This window comes from Mycteria americana, unplaced genomic scaffold (assembly GCF_035582795.1).
Source record: "Mycteria americana isolate JAX WOST 10 ecotype Jacksonville Zoo and Gardens unplaced genomic scaffold, USCA_MyAme_1.0 Scaffold_156, whole genome shotgun sequence".
Taxonomy (NCBI): Eukaryota; Metazoa; Chordata; class Aves; order Ciconiiformes; family Ciconiidae; genus Mycteria; species Mycteria americana.
This window is the reverse complement of record NW_027445496.1, coordinates 30,541-44,633: the sequence shown is the minus strand read 5'-3', so window position 1 is coordinate 44,633 and position 14,093 is coordinate 30,541. Positions and strand designations below refer to the sequence as shown.

Below are 14,093 nucleotides of genomic sequence, written 5' to 3'. Positions count from 1 at the left end.
CCCTATAGCGCCCCATAGCGCCCCACATGGCCCCCCATGCCCCCTACCAGCTCGGCCGCCAGCAGCAGCCCCCCGGGGGTGCGCAGGACCCCCAGGTCGAAGGCCCCGGCCGGCTCCTGCTGCCCCATGGCGGGGGGAGGGGAGATGGGGGGAGGGGGAGGGGACCGGGGGGGGAGGGGAGGTGGGGGGAGGGGACAGGACCCGGTGTCGGGCGGCGCCGGGACGGGGGACAAAGGGACATTGTGTGGGGCTGGGAGGGGCGGGGGGACGGGGAGGCACTGGGAGGCACTGGGGGGGGCTGGGAGGGGTCACTGGGGAGCACTGGGAGGGACTGGGAGGCACTGGGGGGGGCTGGGAGGGGACTGGGAGTGACTGGGGGGGGCGCGGCGTGACTGGGGGCAACTGGGAGGGGTCACTGGGGAGCACTGGGAGGGACTGGGGGGTGCCTGGGAGGGACTGGGGGGGTACTGGGAGGGGACTGGGAGTGACTGGGGGGGGGGGGCGTGACTGGGGGCAACTGGGAGGGGTCACTGGGGAGCACTGGGAGGGACTGGGGGGTGACTGGGGGCAACTGGGAGGGGTCACTGGGGAGCACTGGGGGGTGACTGGGAGGGTACTGGGGAGCACTGGGGGGTGACTGGGGGCAACTGGGAGGCACTGGGGGGTGACTGGGGGGGCACTGGGAAGCACTGGGGGGCTGACTGGGAGGGTACTGGGAAGCACTGGGGGCAACTGGGGGGTGACTGGAGAGCACTGGGAGGGACTGGGGGCAAGTGGGGGGTCACTGGGAGTGACTGGGAAGCACTGGGGGGGGGTGACTGGAGGCAACCGGGAGTGACTGGAGAGCACTGGGAAGTGACTGGGGAGCACTCAGAGCTACTGGGAGGCACTGGGGGGTGACTGGGGGCAACTGGGAGTGACTGGGAGGCACTGGGCGGTGACTGGAGAGCACTGGGAGGGTGACTGGGGGCAACTGAGAGGCAGTGGGGAGTGACTGGGAGGCACTGGGGGGGTGACTGGAGGCAACTGGGAAGCACTGGGAGGCACTGGGGGGTGACTGGGGAGCACCTGGAGCTACTGGGAGGCACTGGGGGGTGACTGGGGGCAACTGGGATTGGCTGGGAGGCACTGGGGGCGACTGGGGGGTGACTGGAGAGCACTGGGAGGGACTGGGGGCAAGTGGGGGGTGACTGGGAGGGACTGGGAAGCACTGGGGGGGTGACTGGAGGCAACTGGGAGTGACTGGGAAACACTGGGGGATGACTGGAGAGCACTGGGAGGGACTGGGAGCAAGTGGGGGGTGACTGGGAAGCACTGGGGGAGTGACTAGAGGCAACTGGGAGTGACTGGGAGGGTACTGGGAAGCACTGGGAGGTGACTGGGCAGCACTTGGAGCTACTGGGAGGCACTGGGGGGGGTGACTGGGGGCAACTGGGAGTGACTGGGAGGCACTGGGCGGTGACTGGGAGTGAGTGGGAGGCACTGGGGGCTGACTGGAGAGCACTGGGAGGGACTGGGGAGCACTGGGAGGGTGACTGGGGGCAACTGGGAGGGTGACTGGGGAGTGACTGGAGGCAACTGGGATTGGCTGGGAAGCACTGGGGGCAACTGGGAGGGTAACTGGAGAGCACTGGGAGGGACTCGGAGGCACTGGGGGGTGACTGGGGGCAACTGGGATTGGCTGGGGGCAACTGGAAGTGACTGGGAGGGTACTGGAGGCACTGGGGAGTGACTGGGGGCAACTGGGATTGGCTGGGGGCAACTGGGAGGTGACTGGGAGGGTACTGGGAGGCACTGGGGAGTGACTGGGGGCAACTGGGATTGGCTGGGGGCAACTGGGAGTGAGTGGGAGGGTACTGGGAGGCACTGGGGAGTGACTGGGGGCAACTGGGATTGGCTGGGGGCAACTGGGAGTGAGTGGGAGGGTACTGGGAGGCACTGGGGAGTGACTGGGGGCAACTGGGATTGGCTAGGGGCAACTGGGAGTGAGTGGGAGGGTACTGGGAGGCACTGGGGGGTGACTGGGAGGGTACTGGGAGGCACTGGGGAGTGACTGGGGGCAACTGGGATTGGCTGGGAGGCACTGGGGAGTGACTGGGAGGGTACTGGGAAGCACTGGGGGGTGACTGGGAGGCACTGGGGGGTGACTGGGGGGTACTGGGAGGCACTGGGAGGAACTGGGAGGCACTGGGAGGGTACTGGGAGGAACTGGGGGGCACTGGGAGGCACTGGGCGGCCCCACCCCAGCACGCAGGGTTGCTGCTGCCCGGAGGCCCCGGGGGCCACCCCCACCCCCACCCCATCCCCTGCCCCTGGAGAACCTCCCCCGCCCTGGTCTTCTCCTTGGCCTGGAGAACCTCACCCCCCTGGAGAACCTCACCCCCCTGGAGAACCTCACCTGCCCTGGAGAACCTCACCCCCCTGGAGAACCTCACCCACCTGGAGAACCTCACCTGCCCTGGAGAACCTCACCCCCCTGGAGAACCTCACCTGCCCTGGAGAACCTCACCCCCCTGGAGAACCTCACCCCCCTGGAGAACCTCACCTGCCCCTGGAGAACCTCACCCCCCTGGAGAACCTCACCTGCCCTGGAGAACCTCACCTGCCCTGGAGAACCTCACCCCCCTGGAGAACCTCACCTGCCCTGGAGAACCTCACCTGCCCTGGAGAACCTCACCTGCCCTGGAGAACCTCACCTCCCCTGGAGAACCTCACCTGCCCTGGAGAACCTCACCCCCCTGGAGAACCTCACCTGCCCTGGAGAACCTCACCTGCCCTGGAGAACCTCACCTCCCCTGGAGAACCTCACCTCCCCTGGAGAACCTCACCTGCCCTGGAGAACCTCACCCCCCTGGAGAACCTCACCTGCCCTGGAGAACCTCACCCCCCTGGAGAACCTCACCTGCCCTGGAGAACCTCACCTGCCCTGGAGAACCTCACCCCCCTGGAGAACCTCACCTGCCCCTGGAGAACCTCACCTCCCCTGGAGAACCTCACCTCCCCTGGAGAACCTCACCTGCCCTGGAGAACCTCACCTGCCCCTGGAGAACCTCACCTGCCCTGGAGAACCTCACCCCCCTGGAGAACCTCACCCACCTGGAGAACCTCACCTGCCCTGGAGAACCTCACCCCCCTGGAGAACCTCACCTGCCCCTGGAGAACCTCACCTCCCCTGGAGAACCTCACCTCCCTGGAGAACCTCACCTGCCCTGGAGAACCTCACCCCCCTGGAGAACCTCACCTGCCCTGGAGAACCTCACCTGCCCTGGAGAACCTCACCCCCCTGGAGAACCTCACCTGCCCCTGGAGAACCTCACCTCCCCTGGAGAACCTCACCTGCCCTGGAGAACCTCACCTGCCCTGGAGAACCTCACCTGCCCCTGGAGAACCTCACCTGCCCTGGAGAACCTCACCTGCCCCTGGAGAACCTCACCTGCCCTGGAGAACCTCACCTGCCCCTGGAGAACCTCACCCGCCCCTGGAGAACCTCACCTCCACCTGGAGAACCTCACCCACCTGGAGAACCTCACCTCCCCCTGGAGAACCTCACCCCCCTGGAGAACCTCACCTGCCCCTGGAGAACCTCACCTGCCCCTGGAGAACCTCACCTCCCTGGAGAACCTCACCTCCCCTGGAGAACCTCACCTGCCCTGGAGAACCTCACCCCCCTGGAGAACCTCACCTGCCCTGGAGAACCTCACCTGCCCTGGAGAACCTCACCTGCCCCTGGAGAACCTCACCTGCCCCTGGAGAACCTCACCTGCCCCTGGAGAACCTCACCTGCCCTGGAGAACCTCACCTGCCCCTGGAGAACCTCACCCGCCCCTGGAGAACCTCACCTCCACCTGGAGAACCTCACCCACCTGGAGAACCTCACCTCCCCCTGGAGAACCTCACCCCCCTGGAGAACCTCACCTGCCCCTGGAGAACCTCACCTGCCCCTGGAGAACCTCACCTCCCCTGGAGAACCTCACCTCCACCTGGAGAACCTCACCTGCCCCTGGAGAACCTCACCTCCACCTGGAGAACCTCACCCACCTGGAGAACCTCACCCACCTGGAGAACCTCACCTCCACCTGGAGAACCTCACCCACCTGGAGAACCTCACCTCCACCTGGAGAACCTCACCTGCCCCTGGAGAACCTCACCTGCCCTGGAGAACCTCACCTCCACCTGGAGAACCTCCCCCCCCTGGAGAACCTCACCTGCCCCTGGAGAACCTCACCCCCCTGGAGAACCTCACCTGCCCTGGAGAACCTCACCTGCCCCTGGAGAACCTCACCCCCCTGGAGAACCTCACCTGCCCTGGAGAACCTCACCCACCTGGAGAACCTCACCTGCCCTGGAGAACCTCACCTCCACCTGGAGAACCTCACCTCCACCTGGAGAACCTCACCTCCACCTGGAGAACCTCACCCCCCCTGGAGAACCTCACCTCCACCCAATCTCCTTGTCCTGAAGAACCTGACCTCCACCTTGGAGGACCATCAGCTTCTGCCTGGCCTGGAGCACCTCTCCTCCACCTGATCTTCTGCCTGACTTGGAGGACCTTCTCTCCACCTCAGAAGACCAAGACACCTTCTGCCTGGCCTGGAGAACCTCACTCGCCTTGGAGAACCATCAGCTTCTGCCCACCCTGGAGGACCTCACCTCCACCCTATCTCCTTGTCCTGGAGGAGCTCACCTCCACCTGGGAGGACCTTCAGCTTCTGCCTGGCCTGGAGAACCTCATCTCCACCCGATCTTCTGCCTGTGCTGGAGGACCTCATCTCCACCTGATCTTCTGCCTGACTTGGAGAACCTTCTCTCCACCTTGGAAGACCAAGACACCTTCTGCCGGTCCTCCAGAACCTTCTCTCCATCTGATCTTCTGCCTGGCCTGGAGGACCTCACTTGACCATCAGCTTCTGCCTGGCCTGGAGAACCTGACCTCCACCCGATCTTCTGCCTGTGCTGGAGAACCTGACCTCCACCTGATCTTCTGCCTGACTTGGAGAACCTTCTCTCCACCTTGGAAGACCAAGACACCTTCTGCCGGTCCTCCAGAACCTTCTCTCCATCTGATCTTCTGCCTGGCCTGGAGGACCTCACTTGACCATCAGCTTCTGCCTGGCCTGGAGAACCTGACCTCCACCCGATCTTCTGCCTGTGCTGGAGAACCTGACCTCCACCTGATCTTCTGCCTGACTTGGAGAACCTTCTCTCCACCTTGGAAGACCAAGACACCTTCTGCCGGTCCTCCAGAACCTTCTCTCCATCTGATCTTCTGCCTGGCCTGGAGGACCTCACTTGACCATCAGCTTCTGCCTGGCCTGGAGAACCTGACCTCCACCCGATCTTCTGCCTGTGCTGGAGAACCTGACCTCCACCTGATCTTCTGCCTGACTTGGAGAACCTTCTCTCCATCTTAGAAGACCAAGACATCTTCTGCCTGTCCTCCACAACCTTCTCTCCACCCGATCTTCTGCCTGGCCTGGAGAACCTCACTTGAGGACCATCAGCTTCTGCCTGGTCTGGAGAACCATCTCTCCACCTGGTCTTCTGCCTGTGCTGCAGAACCTCAGCTCCACCTGATCTTCTGCTTGTGCTGGAGAACCTCAGCTCCACCTGATCTTCTGCTTCTCTTGGAGGACCTTCTCTCCACCTTGGAAGACCAAGACACCTTCTGCCTGGCCTGGAGAACCTCACTCGCCTTGGAGGACCATCAGCTTCTGCCCGCCCTGGAGGACCTCCCCTCCACCCTATCTCCTTGTCCTGGAGGAGCTCACCTCCACCTGGGAGGACCTTCAGCTTCTGCCTGGCCTGGAGGAGCTCACCTCCACCTGATCTTCTGCCTGACTTGGAGGACCTTCTCTCCACCTCAGAAGACCAAGACACCTTCCACCTGTCCTGGAGAACCTCACCTCCACCTGATCTTCTGCCTGGCCTGGAGGACCTCACTCGAGGACCATCAGCTTCTGCCTGGCCTGGAGAACCTCACCTGCACCCGATCTTCTGCCTGACTTGGAGAACCTTCTCTCCACCTTGGAAAACCAAGACACCTTCTGCCTGTGCTGGAGAACCTCATCTGCACCCGATCTTCTGCCTGTCCTGGAGAACCTCAGCTCCACCTGATCTTCTGCCTGTCTTGGAGGACCTTCTCTCCACCTTGGAAGACCAAGACACCTTCCACCTGTCCTGGAGAACCTCACCTCCACCCGATCTTCTGCCTGGCCTGGCGGACCTCACTTGAGGACCATCAGCTTCTGCCTGGCCTGGAGAACCTCACCTCCACCTGATCTTCTCCTTGTCCTGGAGAACCTCACCTCCACCTGATCTTCTGCCTGCCCTGGAGGACCTTCTCTCCATCTTAGAAGACCAAGACACCTTCTGCCTGGCCTCTAGAACCTTCTCTCCACCTGATCTTCTGCCTGGCGTGGAGAACCTCACTTGAGAACCATCAGCTTCTGCCTGGCCTGGACAACCTCATTTCCACCTGATCTTCTGCCTGACTTGGAGGACCTTCTCTCCACCTCAGAAGACCAAGATGCCTTCCACCTGTCCTGGAGAACCTCACCTCCACCCGATCTTCTGCCTGGCCTGGAGAACCTCACTCGAGGACCATCAGCTTCTGCCTGGCCTGGAGAACCTGACCTCCACCTGATCTTCTGCCTGGCCTGGAGGACCTCACTTGAGGACCATCAGCTTCTGCCTGGCCTGGAGGACCTCACCTCCACCTGATCTTCTGCCCACCCTGGAGGACCTCACCTCCACCTGATCTCCTTGTTCTGGAGAACCTCACCTCCACCTGGGAGGACCTTCAGCTTCTGCCCGCCCTGGAGGACCTCACCTCCACCTTGGAGGACCATCAGCTTCTGCCTGGTTTGGACAACCTCTTCTCCACCTGATCTTCTGCCTGTGCTGGAGAACCTCATCTCCACCCGATCTTCTGCCTGTGCTGGAGAACGTCATCTCCACTCCACCCGATCTTCTGCTTCTCTTGGAGGACCTTCTCTCCACCTTAGAAGACCAAAACATCTTCTGCCTGTTCTCCAGAACCTTCTCTCCACCTGATCTTCTGCCTGGCCTGGAGGATTTCACCTCCACCCGATCTTCTGCTTCTCTTGGAGAACCTTCTCTCCACCTCAGAAGACCAAGACACCTTCCACCTGTCCTGGAGAACCTCATCTGCACCCGATCTTCTGCCTGGCCTGGAGAACCTCAGCTCCACCTGATCTTCTGCCTGACTTGGAGAACCTTCTCTCCACCTCGGAAGACCAAGACACCTTCTGCCTGGCCTGGAGAACCTCACCTCCACCCGATCTTCTGCCTGGCCTGGAGAACCTCACTTGAGGACCATCAGCTTCTGCCTGGCCTGGAGAACCTGAGCTCCACCTGATCTTCTGCCTGTGCTGGAGAACCTCAGCTCCACCTGATCTTCTGCCTGACTTGGAGAACCTTCTCTCCACTTTGGAAGACCAAGACATCTTCTGCCTGGCCTGGAGAACCTCACTTGAGGACCATCAGCTTCTGCCTGGCCTGGAGAACCTCACCTCCACCTGATCTTCTGCCTGTGCTGGAGAACCTCACCTCCACCCGATCTTCTGCCTGCCCTGGAGGACCTTCTCTCCATCTTAAAAGACCAAGACATCTTCTGCCTGTCCTCCAGAACCTTCTCTCCACCCGATCTTCTGCCTGGCCTGGAGAACCTCACCTCCTCCCGATCTTCTGCCTGGCCTGGAGAACCTCATCTCCACCTGATCTTCTGCCTGGCCTGGAGGACCTCACTCGAGGACCATCAGCTTCTGCCTGGCCTGGAGAACCTCACCTCCACCCGATCTTCTGCCTGGCCTGGAGAACCTCACTCGAGGACCATCAGCTTCTGCCTGCCCTGGAGGACCTCCCCTCCCTCCCTCCCGCCCCGGGCACCCGTCACCTCCCTCCTCTCCTGGAGGACCTCGTCCCTCGTCCCTCGTCCCGCCCCCGCCCCGTGTCCCCCCCGCCCCGTGTCCCCCCCCCGCGGCGGCCGGCAGCACAGACACCGCCGGGTCTCCCCCCGGGGCCGCTTTATTACCCCCTCCCCCCCCGCAGACACACACACCCCTCCCCTCCCCCGCGCGGCGCGGGGGCCCCCCCGGACCCCCCCCTCCCCCCCCCCGGCGACGTCCGGCCCTGCCCGGCCCTCCGGCTCTGCCACCTGCAACGATAAACACACTCACATCTGGGGGGGGAGGGGAGGGGGAGGGGGGGAGGGGGCGCGTGGGGGAGGGGCCACGCGGGGGGGCGGCGGCGCCCCCCCCCCCTCTCCCCCCCCCCTCGGGGCCCCCCGCCCCGCGGCGGCGGCGGCGTCCGGCTGCGGCAGTTTCGGGGAGCCCCGGACTAATAGGGGGAGTACCATGAGGTGGCTCTGGCCCGGCCCCTGCGGAAACGAGGGGAGGGGGGAGGGGTTAGGGGGGGGTGGGGTGGGGTGGGGTGGGGGAGGAGCGAGGTTCTCCCCTCTTGGGACCGCCCTGCAGGAGGACCAAAGCAGCGCGGGCCCCGCTTGGAGGACCCGGGCGCTTTGGGGGAGCGAGGGACGCGCCGATTCGGAGCACCCTGGGGGACCCCGGTACCATCAGCCCGCCCTGGAGAACCTCAACTACCTTGGAGAACCTCAACTACTTTGGAGAACCGAGGAACACCCAACTCAGCCCACCCTGGAGAACCTCAGTACCATCAGACCACCCTGGAGAACCTTATCTACCTTGGAGAACCAGGGAACACCCAAGTCAGACCACCCTGGAGAACCTCAACTACCTCGGAGAACTGAGGAACACCCAACTCAGCCCACCCTGGAGGACCTCAGTAACACCAACCCACCCTGGAGAACCTCAACTACCTTGGAGAACCAAGGAACACCCAACTTACCTCCCTCTGGAGGACCTCAGTACCACCAACCCACCCTGGAGGACCTCAACTACCTTGGAGAACCGAGGAACACCCAACTCAGACCACCCTGGAGAACCTCAACTACCTTGGAGAACCAGGGAACACCCAACTCAGCCCATCTTGGAGGACCTCAGTACCATCAGACCACCCTGGAGAACCTCAACTACCTTGGAGAACCGAGGAGCACCCAACTCAGCCCACCCTGGAGAACCTCAGTACCATCAGACCACCCTGGAGAACCTCAACTACCTTGGAGAACCAAGGAACACCCAACTCAGCCCATCCTGGAGAACCCCAACTACCTTGGAGAACCGAGGAACACCCAATTCAGCCCACCCTGGAGAACCTCAACTACCTTGGAGAACCAAGGAACACCCAACTTAGACCACCCTGGAGAACCTCAGTACCACCAACCCACCCTGGAGGACCTCAACTACCTTGGAGAACCGAGGAACACCCAACTCAGACCACCCTGGAGAACCTCAACTACCTTGGAGAACCAGGGAACACCCAACTCAGCCCATCTTGGAGGACCTCAGTACCATCAGACCACCCTGAAGAACCTCAACTACCTTGGAGAACCGAGGAGCACCCAACTCAGCCCACCCTGGAGAACCTCAACTACTTTGGAGAACCAAGGAACACCCAACTCAGCCCACCCTGGAGAACCTCAGTACCATCAGACCACCCTGGAGAACCTCAACTACCTTGGAGAACCAAGGAACACCCAACTCAGCCCATCCTGGAGAACCCCAACTACCTTGGAGAACCGAGGAACACCCAATTCAGCCCACCCTGGAGAACCTCAACTACCTTGGAGAACCAGGGAACACCCAATTCAGACCACCCTGGAGAACCTCAACTACCTTGGAGAACGGAGGAACACCCAACTCAGACCACTCTGGAGAACCTCAGTACCATCAATCTACTTTAGAAGACCTTGGCTACCTTAGAGACCCAAGACACCCCCAACTCAGACCCCCCTGGAGGACCTCAGTTCCATCAACCCGCTCTGGAAGACCTTGGAGGACCAACGGACCCTCGGACCACCCTGGAGACCCAAGGTCTCCCCTCTCAGAGCGTTCTAGAAAGCCTCAGTGTTCTTTGGACGACCAAAGAACCCTCAGCCCGCCCCGAGGACCTCAGGTGGCTTGGAGGACCAAGGCACCCTCGGACCACCATGGAGAACCAAGGTACCCCTAGGTCAGCCCACCCTTGGAGGACCTCAGCCTTCCTTGGAGACCAGAGCACCATCAGCCCACCCTGGAGGACCCCAACCACGTCCTGGAGAACCCAACACCCCTCAGCCCACCCTGGAGGACCCCAACCACATCTCAGAAGACCTCAACCACACCCAGGAAGACCCCAACGCCCCTCAGCCCACCTGGAGGACCCCAACGACGTCCCAGAAGACCCCAACCACATCCCAGAAGACCCTCAACACCCTTCAGCCCACCCTGGAGGACCCCAACCACCTCCTGGAGAAACCAACACCCCACAGCCCACCCTGGAGGACCCCCAACCACCTCCTGGAAGACTGCAACCCCCTTCAGGCCACCCTGGCAGACCCCAACCACCTCCTGGAAGACCCCAACCATGTCTCAGAAGACCCCAACCCCCTTTAGGCCATCCTGGCGGACCCCAACCACCTTCTGCAGGACCCCAACCACCTCCTGGAGAACCCCAACACCCTTCAGCCCACCCTGAAGGACCTCAACCACCTCCCAGAAGACCCCAACCATCTCCTGGAAGACCCCAACCACGTCCAGAAGACCTCAACGCTCTTCAGCCCACCCTGGAGGACCCCAACCACCTCCTGGAGAACCCCAACCACCTCCTGGAGGACCTCAACACTCTTCAGCCCACCCTGGAGAACCTCAACCACCTCCCAGAAGACCCCAACCAACTCCTGGAAGACCCCAACCACCTCCCAGAAGACCCCAACACCCTTCAGGCCACTGTGGAAGACCCCAACCACCTCCCGGAGGACCCAACACCCCTCAGCCCCCCCTGGAGAACCCCAACCACCTCCCACAAGACCCCAACGCCCTTCAGCCCACCCTGGAGGACCTCAACCACCTCCTGGAGGACCCCAACCACATCCCAGAAGACCCCAACCATGTCCCAGAAGATCCCAACACCCTTCAGGCCACTCTGGAAGACCCCAACCACCTCCTGCAGGACCCCAGCCACGTCCCAGAAGACCCCAACCCTGTTCCAGAAGATCCTAACACCCTTCAGCTCACCTTGGAGGACCCCAACCACCTCCCAGAAGACCCCAACACCCTTCAGGCCACTCTGGAAGTCCCCAACCACCTCCCGGAGGACCCCAACCAGCTCCTGGAGAACCTCAACACCCTTCAGCCCACTCTGGAGGACCTCAACCACCTTCCAGAAGATCCCAACCACCTCCCAGAAGCCCCCAACCACCTCCCAGAAGCCCCCAACACACCTTCAGGCCACTCTGGAAGACCCCAACCACCTCCTGCAGGACCCCAACCACCTCCTGGAGAACCTCAACACCCTTCAGCCCCCCCTGGAGGACCTCAACCACCTCCCAGAAGACCCCAACACCCCTCAGCCCACCCCGGAGGACCCCAACCCCGCCCCAGAAGCCCCCCACCTGTAGGCCCGCCCGCGCGGGCGACTGTAGCCGCTGTAGAAGCGGGCGCGAGTGGCGCTGTAGCCGCCGCCGCGGCCCCGGTAACGCGCGCGGGGAAAGCCCCGGTCCGTCGTGCTGATGCCGGGCCGGTTGGTTCGTTTGGGGATCACCTTAACGAGGGAGCGGGGGAGGGTGAACGGGGCGGGCGGAGCGCGGCGGCCCCGCCCCCGCCCCGCCCGCCCGCGCCGCCGCCGCCGCCTCACCTTAATTTGCCGCCCGCGGAAGAGGGACTCGTCCAGCGCCATGGACGTCCGCACCGATTCCTTGTCGGAAAACTCGATGTAGGCGAACCTGCGGGGCGGGGGGAGAGGGGCGTGGCGGGGCGTGGCAGGGCGTGGCGGGGCGTGGCGGGGCGTGGCGGGGCGTGGCGGGGCGGGGGCGCCCCCCCCACTCACCCCTTGGGGTGGCCGCTGTATTTGTCGCACAGGATGGTGACGCGGTTGACGGAGCCGCAGCCGTGGAAGTGGGCCTCCAGCTCCTCCGCCGTGGCCCCGTAGTCCACCTTGGGGGGGGGGGGGGGACGGACACACGGACACACGACGCTTTAGGGGGGCGGGGGCCGCACGCCCGGGTCCCCCCGCGCCCCCCCCCAAATCCCACCCCGCCCCCCCCCCACGCTCACGTTGCCCACGTAGATGGAGCGAGCGTCCGCCTCCATTTTCTCCTCCAGGGACATGATGACCGGGCCGGCTGTGGGGCACAGGCGGGGGTCACGGGCGGGGTGACGGGGACGCCCCCCCCCCCCCCACCACCTGGGGGTGCCCCCCCCCATGCCGCGGGCCCCCCCTGACCGTTGCCCGGCGGGGGGCTCATGTTCATCTGCTTCTCCACTTCGTTCTGCAGCTCTTTCAGCTTTTCCGCCTCTTCCTCCATTTCCCGCACCCGGGCCTTGATGGCCTCCAGCTCCTGGGGGGGGGGGAGAGGGGGGGGGCAGGTCAGGGGCGCCCCAGGCTCCCCCCCGAGTGACCAAGGCCCCCCCCAAAGTGACCAAGGCCCCCCCAGCCCCTTCCCCCCAAGCCCCGTCACCCCCGTCACCCCAAACACCCCCCCCCCCCCGACTCTGGACCCCCCCCATGTGACCAAGGACCCCCCACGTGACCAAGGAGCCCCCCCCAATTCCCTCCACCCCCCCCCACCTCCTCCAAAGCCCCTCCATGTGACCAAGGACCCCCCCACGTGACCAAGACACCCCCCACCCCTTCCATGTGACCAAGGACCCCCCCCTTCCCCCCCCACCATGACTCTGGACCCCCCCCACCCCCCCCACGTGACCAAAGACCCCCCCATCCCCCCCTAACACAGCTGTGGACCCCCCCCATGTGACCAAGGACCCCCCCCAATTCCCTCCACCCCCCCCCCACCTCCTCCAAAGCCCCTCCATGTGACCAAGGACCCCCCCATCCCCCCCCACCCCCTCCATGTGACCAAGGACCCCCCCCCCACTTGACTCTGGACCCCCCCACGTGACCAAAGACACCCCCACCCCCTCCATGTGACCAAGTACCCCCCCCATCCCCCCCTAACACGACTGTGGACCCCCCCCCACGTGACCAAGGACCCCCCATCCCCCCCCCATGACTCTGGACCCCCCCATTCCCCTCCCAACTTGACTCTGGACCCCCCCCACGTGACCAAAGACCCCCCCACCCCCTCCAAAGCCCCCCACGTGACCAAGAACCCCCGCCACGTGACCAAGGACACCCCCCCATCCCCTCCACCCCCCCACCACGACTCCAGCCCCCCCCCGCCACGTGACCAAGGACCCCATCCCCTCCCACCCCCCCCACGTGACTCCAGCCCCCGCCACGTGACCAAACACCCCCCTTCCATCCACCCCCCTTTCCCGCCAAGCCCCTCACCCCACGTGACCCAGGCGCCCCCCCCCCACACCACACCACACACGTGGCCCCGGCCCCGCCCACATCCCTTCCCGCAAGCCCCTCGCCCCACGTGACCCCCGCTCCCTCTCCCCCCCCCCCCCCCCTTTCTTCTCCCCCTTCCCCCTCACCGGGTCCTCGATGGCGGAGTCCCCCGGGTCTCCGTCCCCCAAACCCGCCTCCTCCTCCAACTCCTCGGCGGCTTCGTGCGGCGGATGCGGGGCGGCGGTAGCGGCGGCGGCGGCGGCAACACCAGCGGCTCCCCCGGGCCCGGAACCCCCGGGCCGCCCCCCCCCAAAGCTGCCGCCGTCCCCCCTCCTCCTCCTCCTCCTCCTCCTCCCCCTCGGCCTCCCCCGCCCCTCCCGCGGGCCCCGCCTCGCCTAAGGCCGCCGCCGCCGTCTCCTCTTGCCCCGCCGCCGCTCCCAACCCGTTCCCGTAGGGCGGCCCTGCTTCCCCGCTCCCGCTCCCGCCGGCTCCGGTCCCGGCTCCGGCCCCGGCTCCGGCCGCCGCCGCCGCCGCCTCAGCCCCGCGCTGCCCCGCACCGCCGCCCCGCAGCGCCGCCATGGCCGCCCGCCGCACCGCGCATGCGCCGCGCCGGGGGGAAGGGGAGGGGCGGGGACGGCGAGGCGGCGCCCAATAGCGGGGAC

At 64.7% G+C, this 14,093-nt stretch overlaps 1 protein-coding gene across 2 annotated transcripts in view; it reads right to left on the bottom strand.

The window, feature by feature from the left end:
• LOC142403266 (polyadenylate-binding protein 2-like) overlaps positions 1–14,093 on the bottom strand; it is a 19,012-nt gene extending 4,919 nt beyond the window's left edge. The window contains exons 1-7 of one of the 2 annotated variants that reach the window (XM_075489476.1): positions 13,578–13,740; positions 12,361–12,475; positions 12,192–12,259; positions 11,965–12,071; positions 11,773–11,860; positions 11,531–11,679; positions 8,317–8,398 (exon numbers count right to left, since the gene is read on the bottom strand). In XM_075489476.1, the coding sequence (XP_075345591.1) occupies positions 8,359–8,398; positions 11,531–11,679; positions 11,773–11,860; positions 11,965–12,071; positions 12,192–12,259; positions 12,361–12,442 (534 nt within the window). In that variant the 5' untranslated portion in view covers positions 12,443–12,475; positions 13,578–13,740 and the 3' untranslated portion in view covers positions 8,317–8,358. Of the gene's footprint in view, positions 1–8,316; positions 8,399–11,530; positions 11,680–11,772; positions 11,861–11,964; positions 12,072–12,191; positions 12,260–12,360; positions 12,476–13,577 lie in introns of those variants that run through there. The other variant, XM_075489475.1, reaches the window with a different exon arrangement.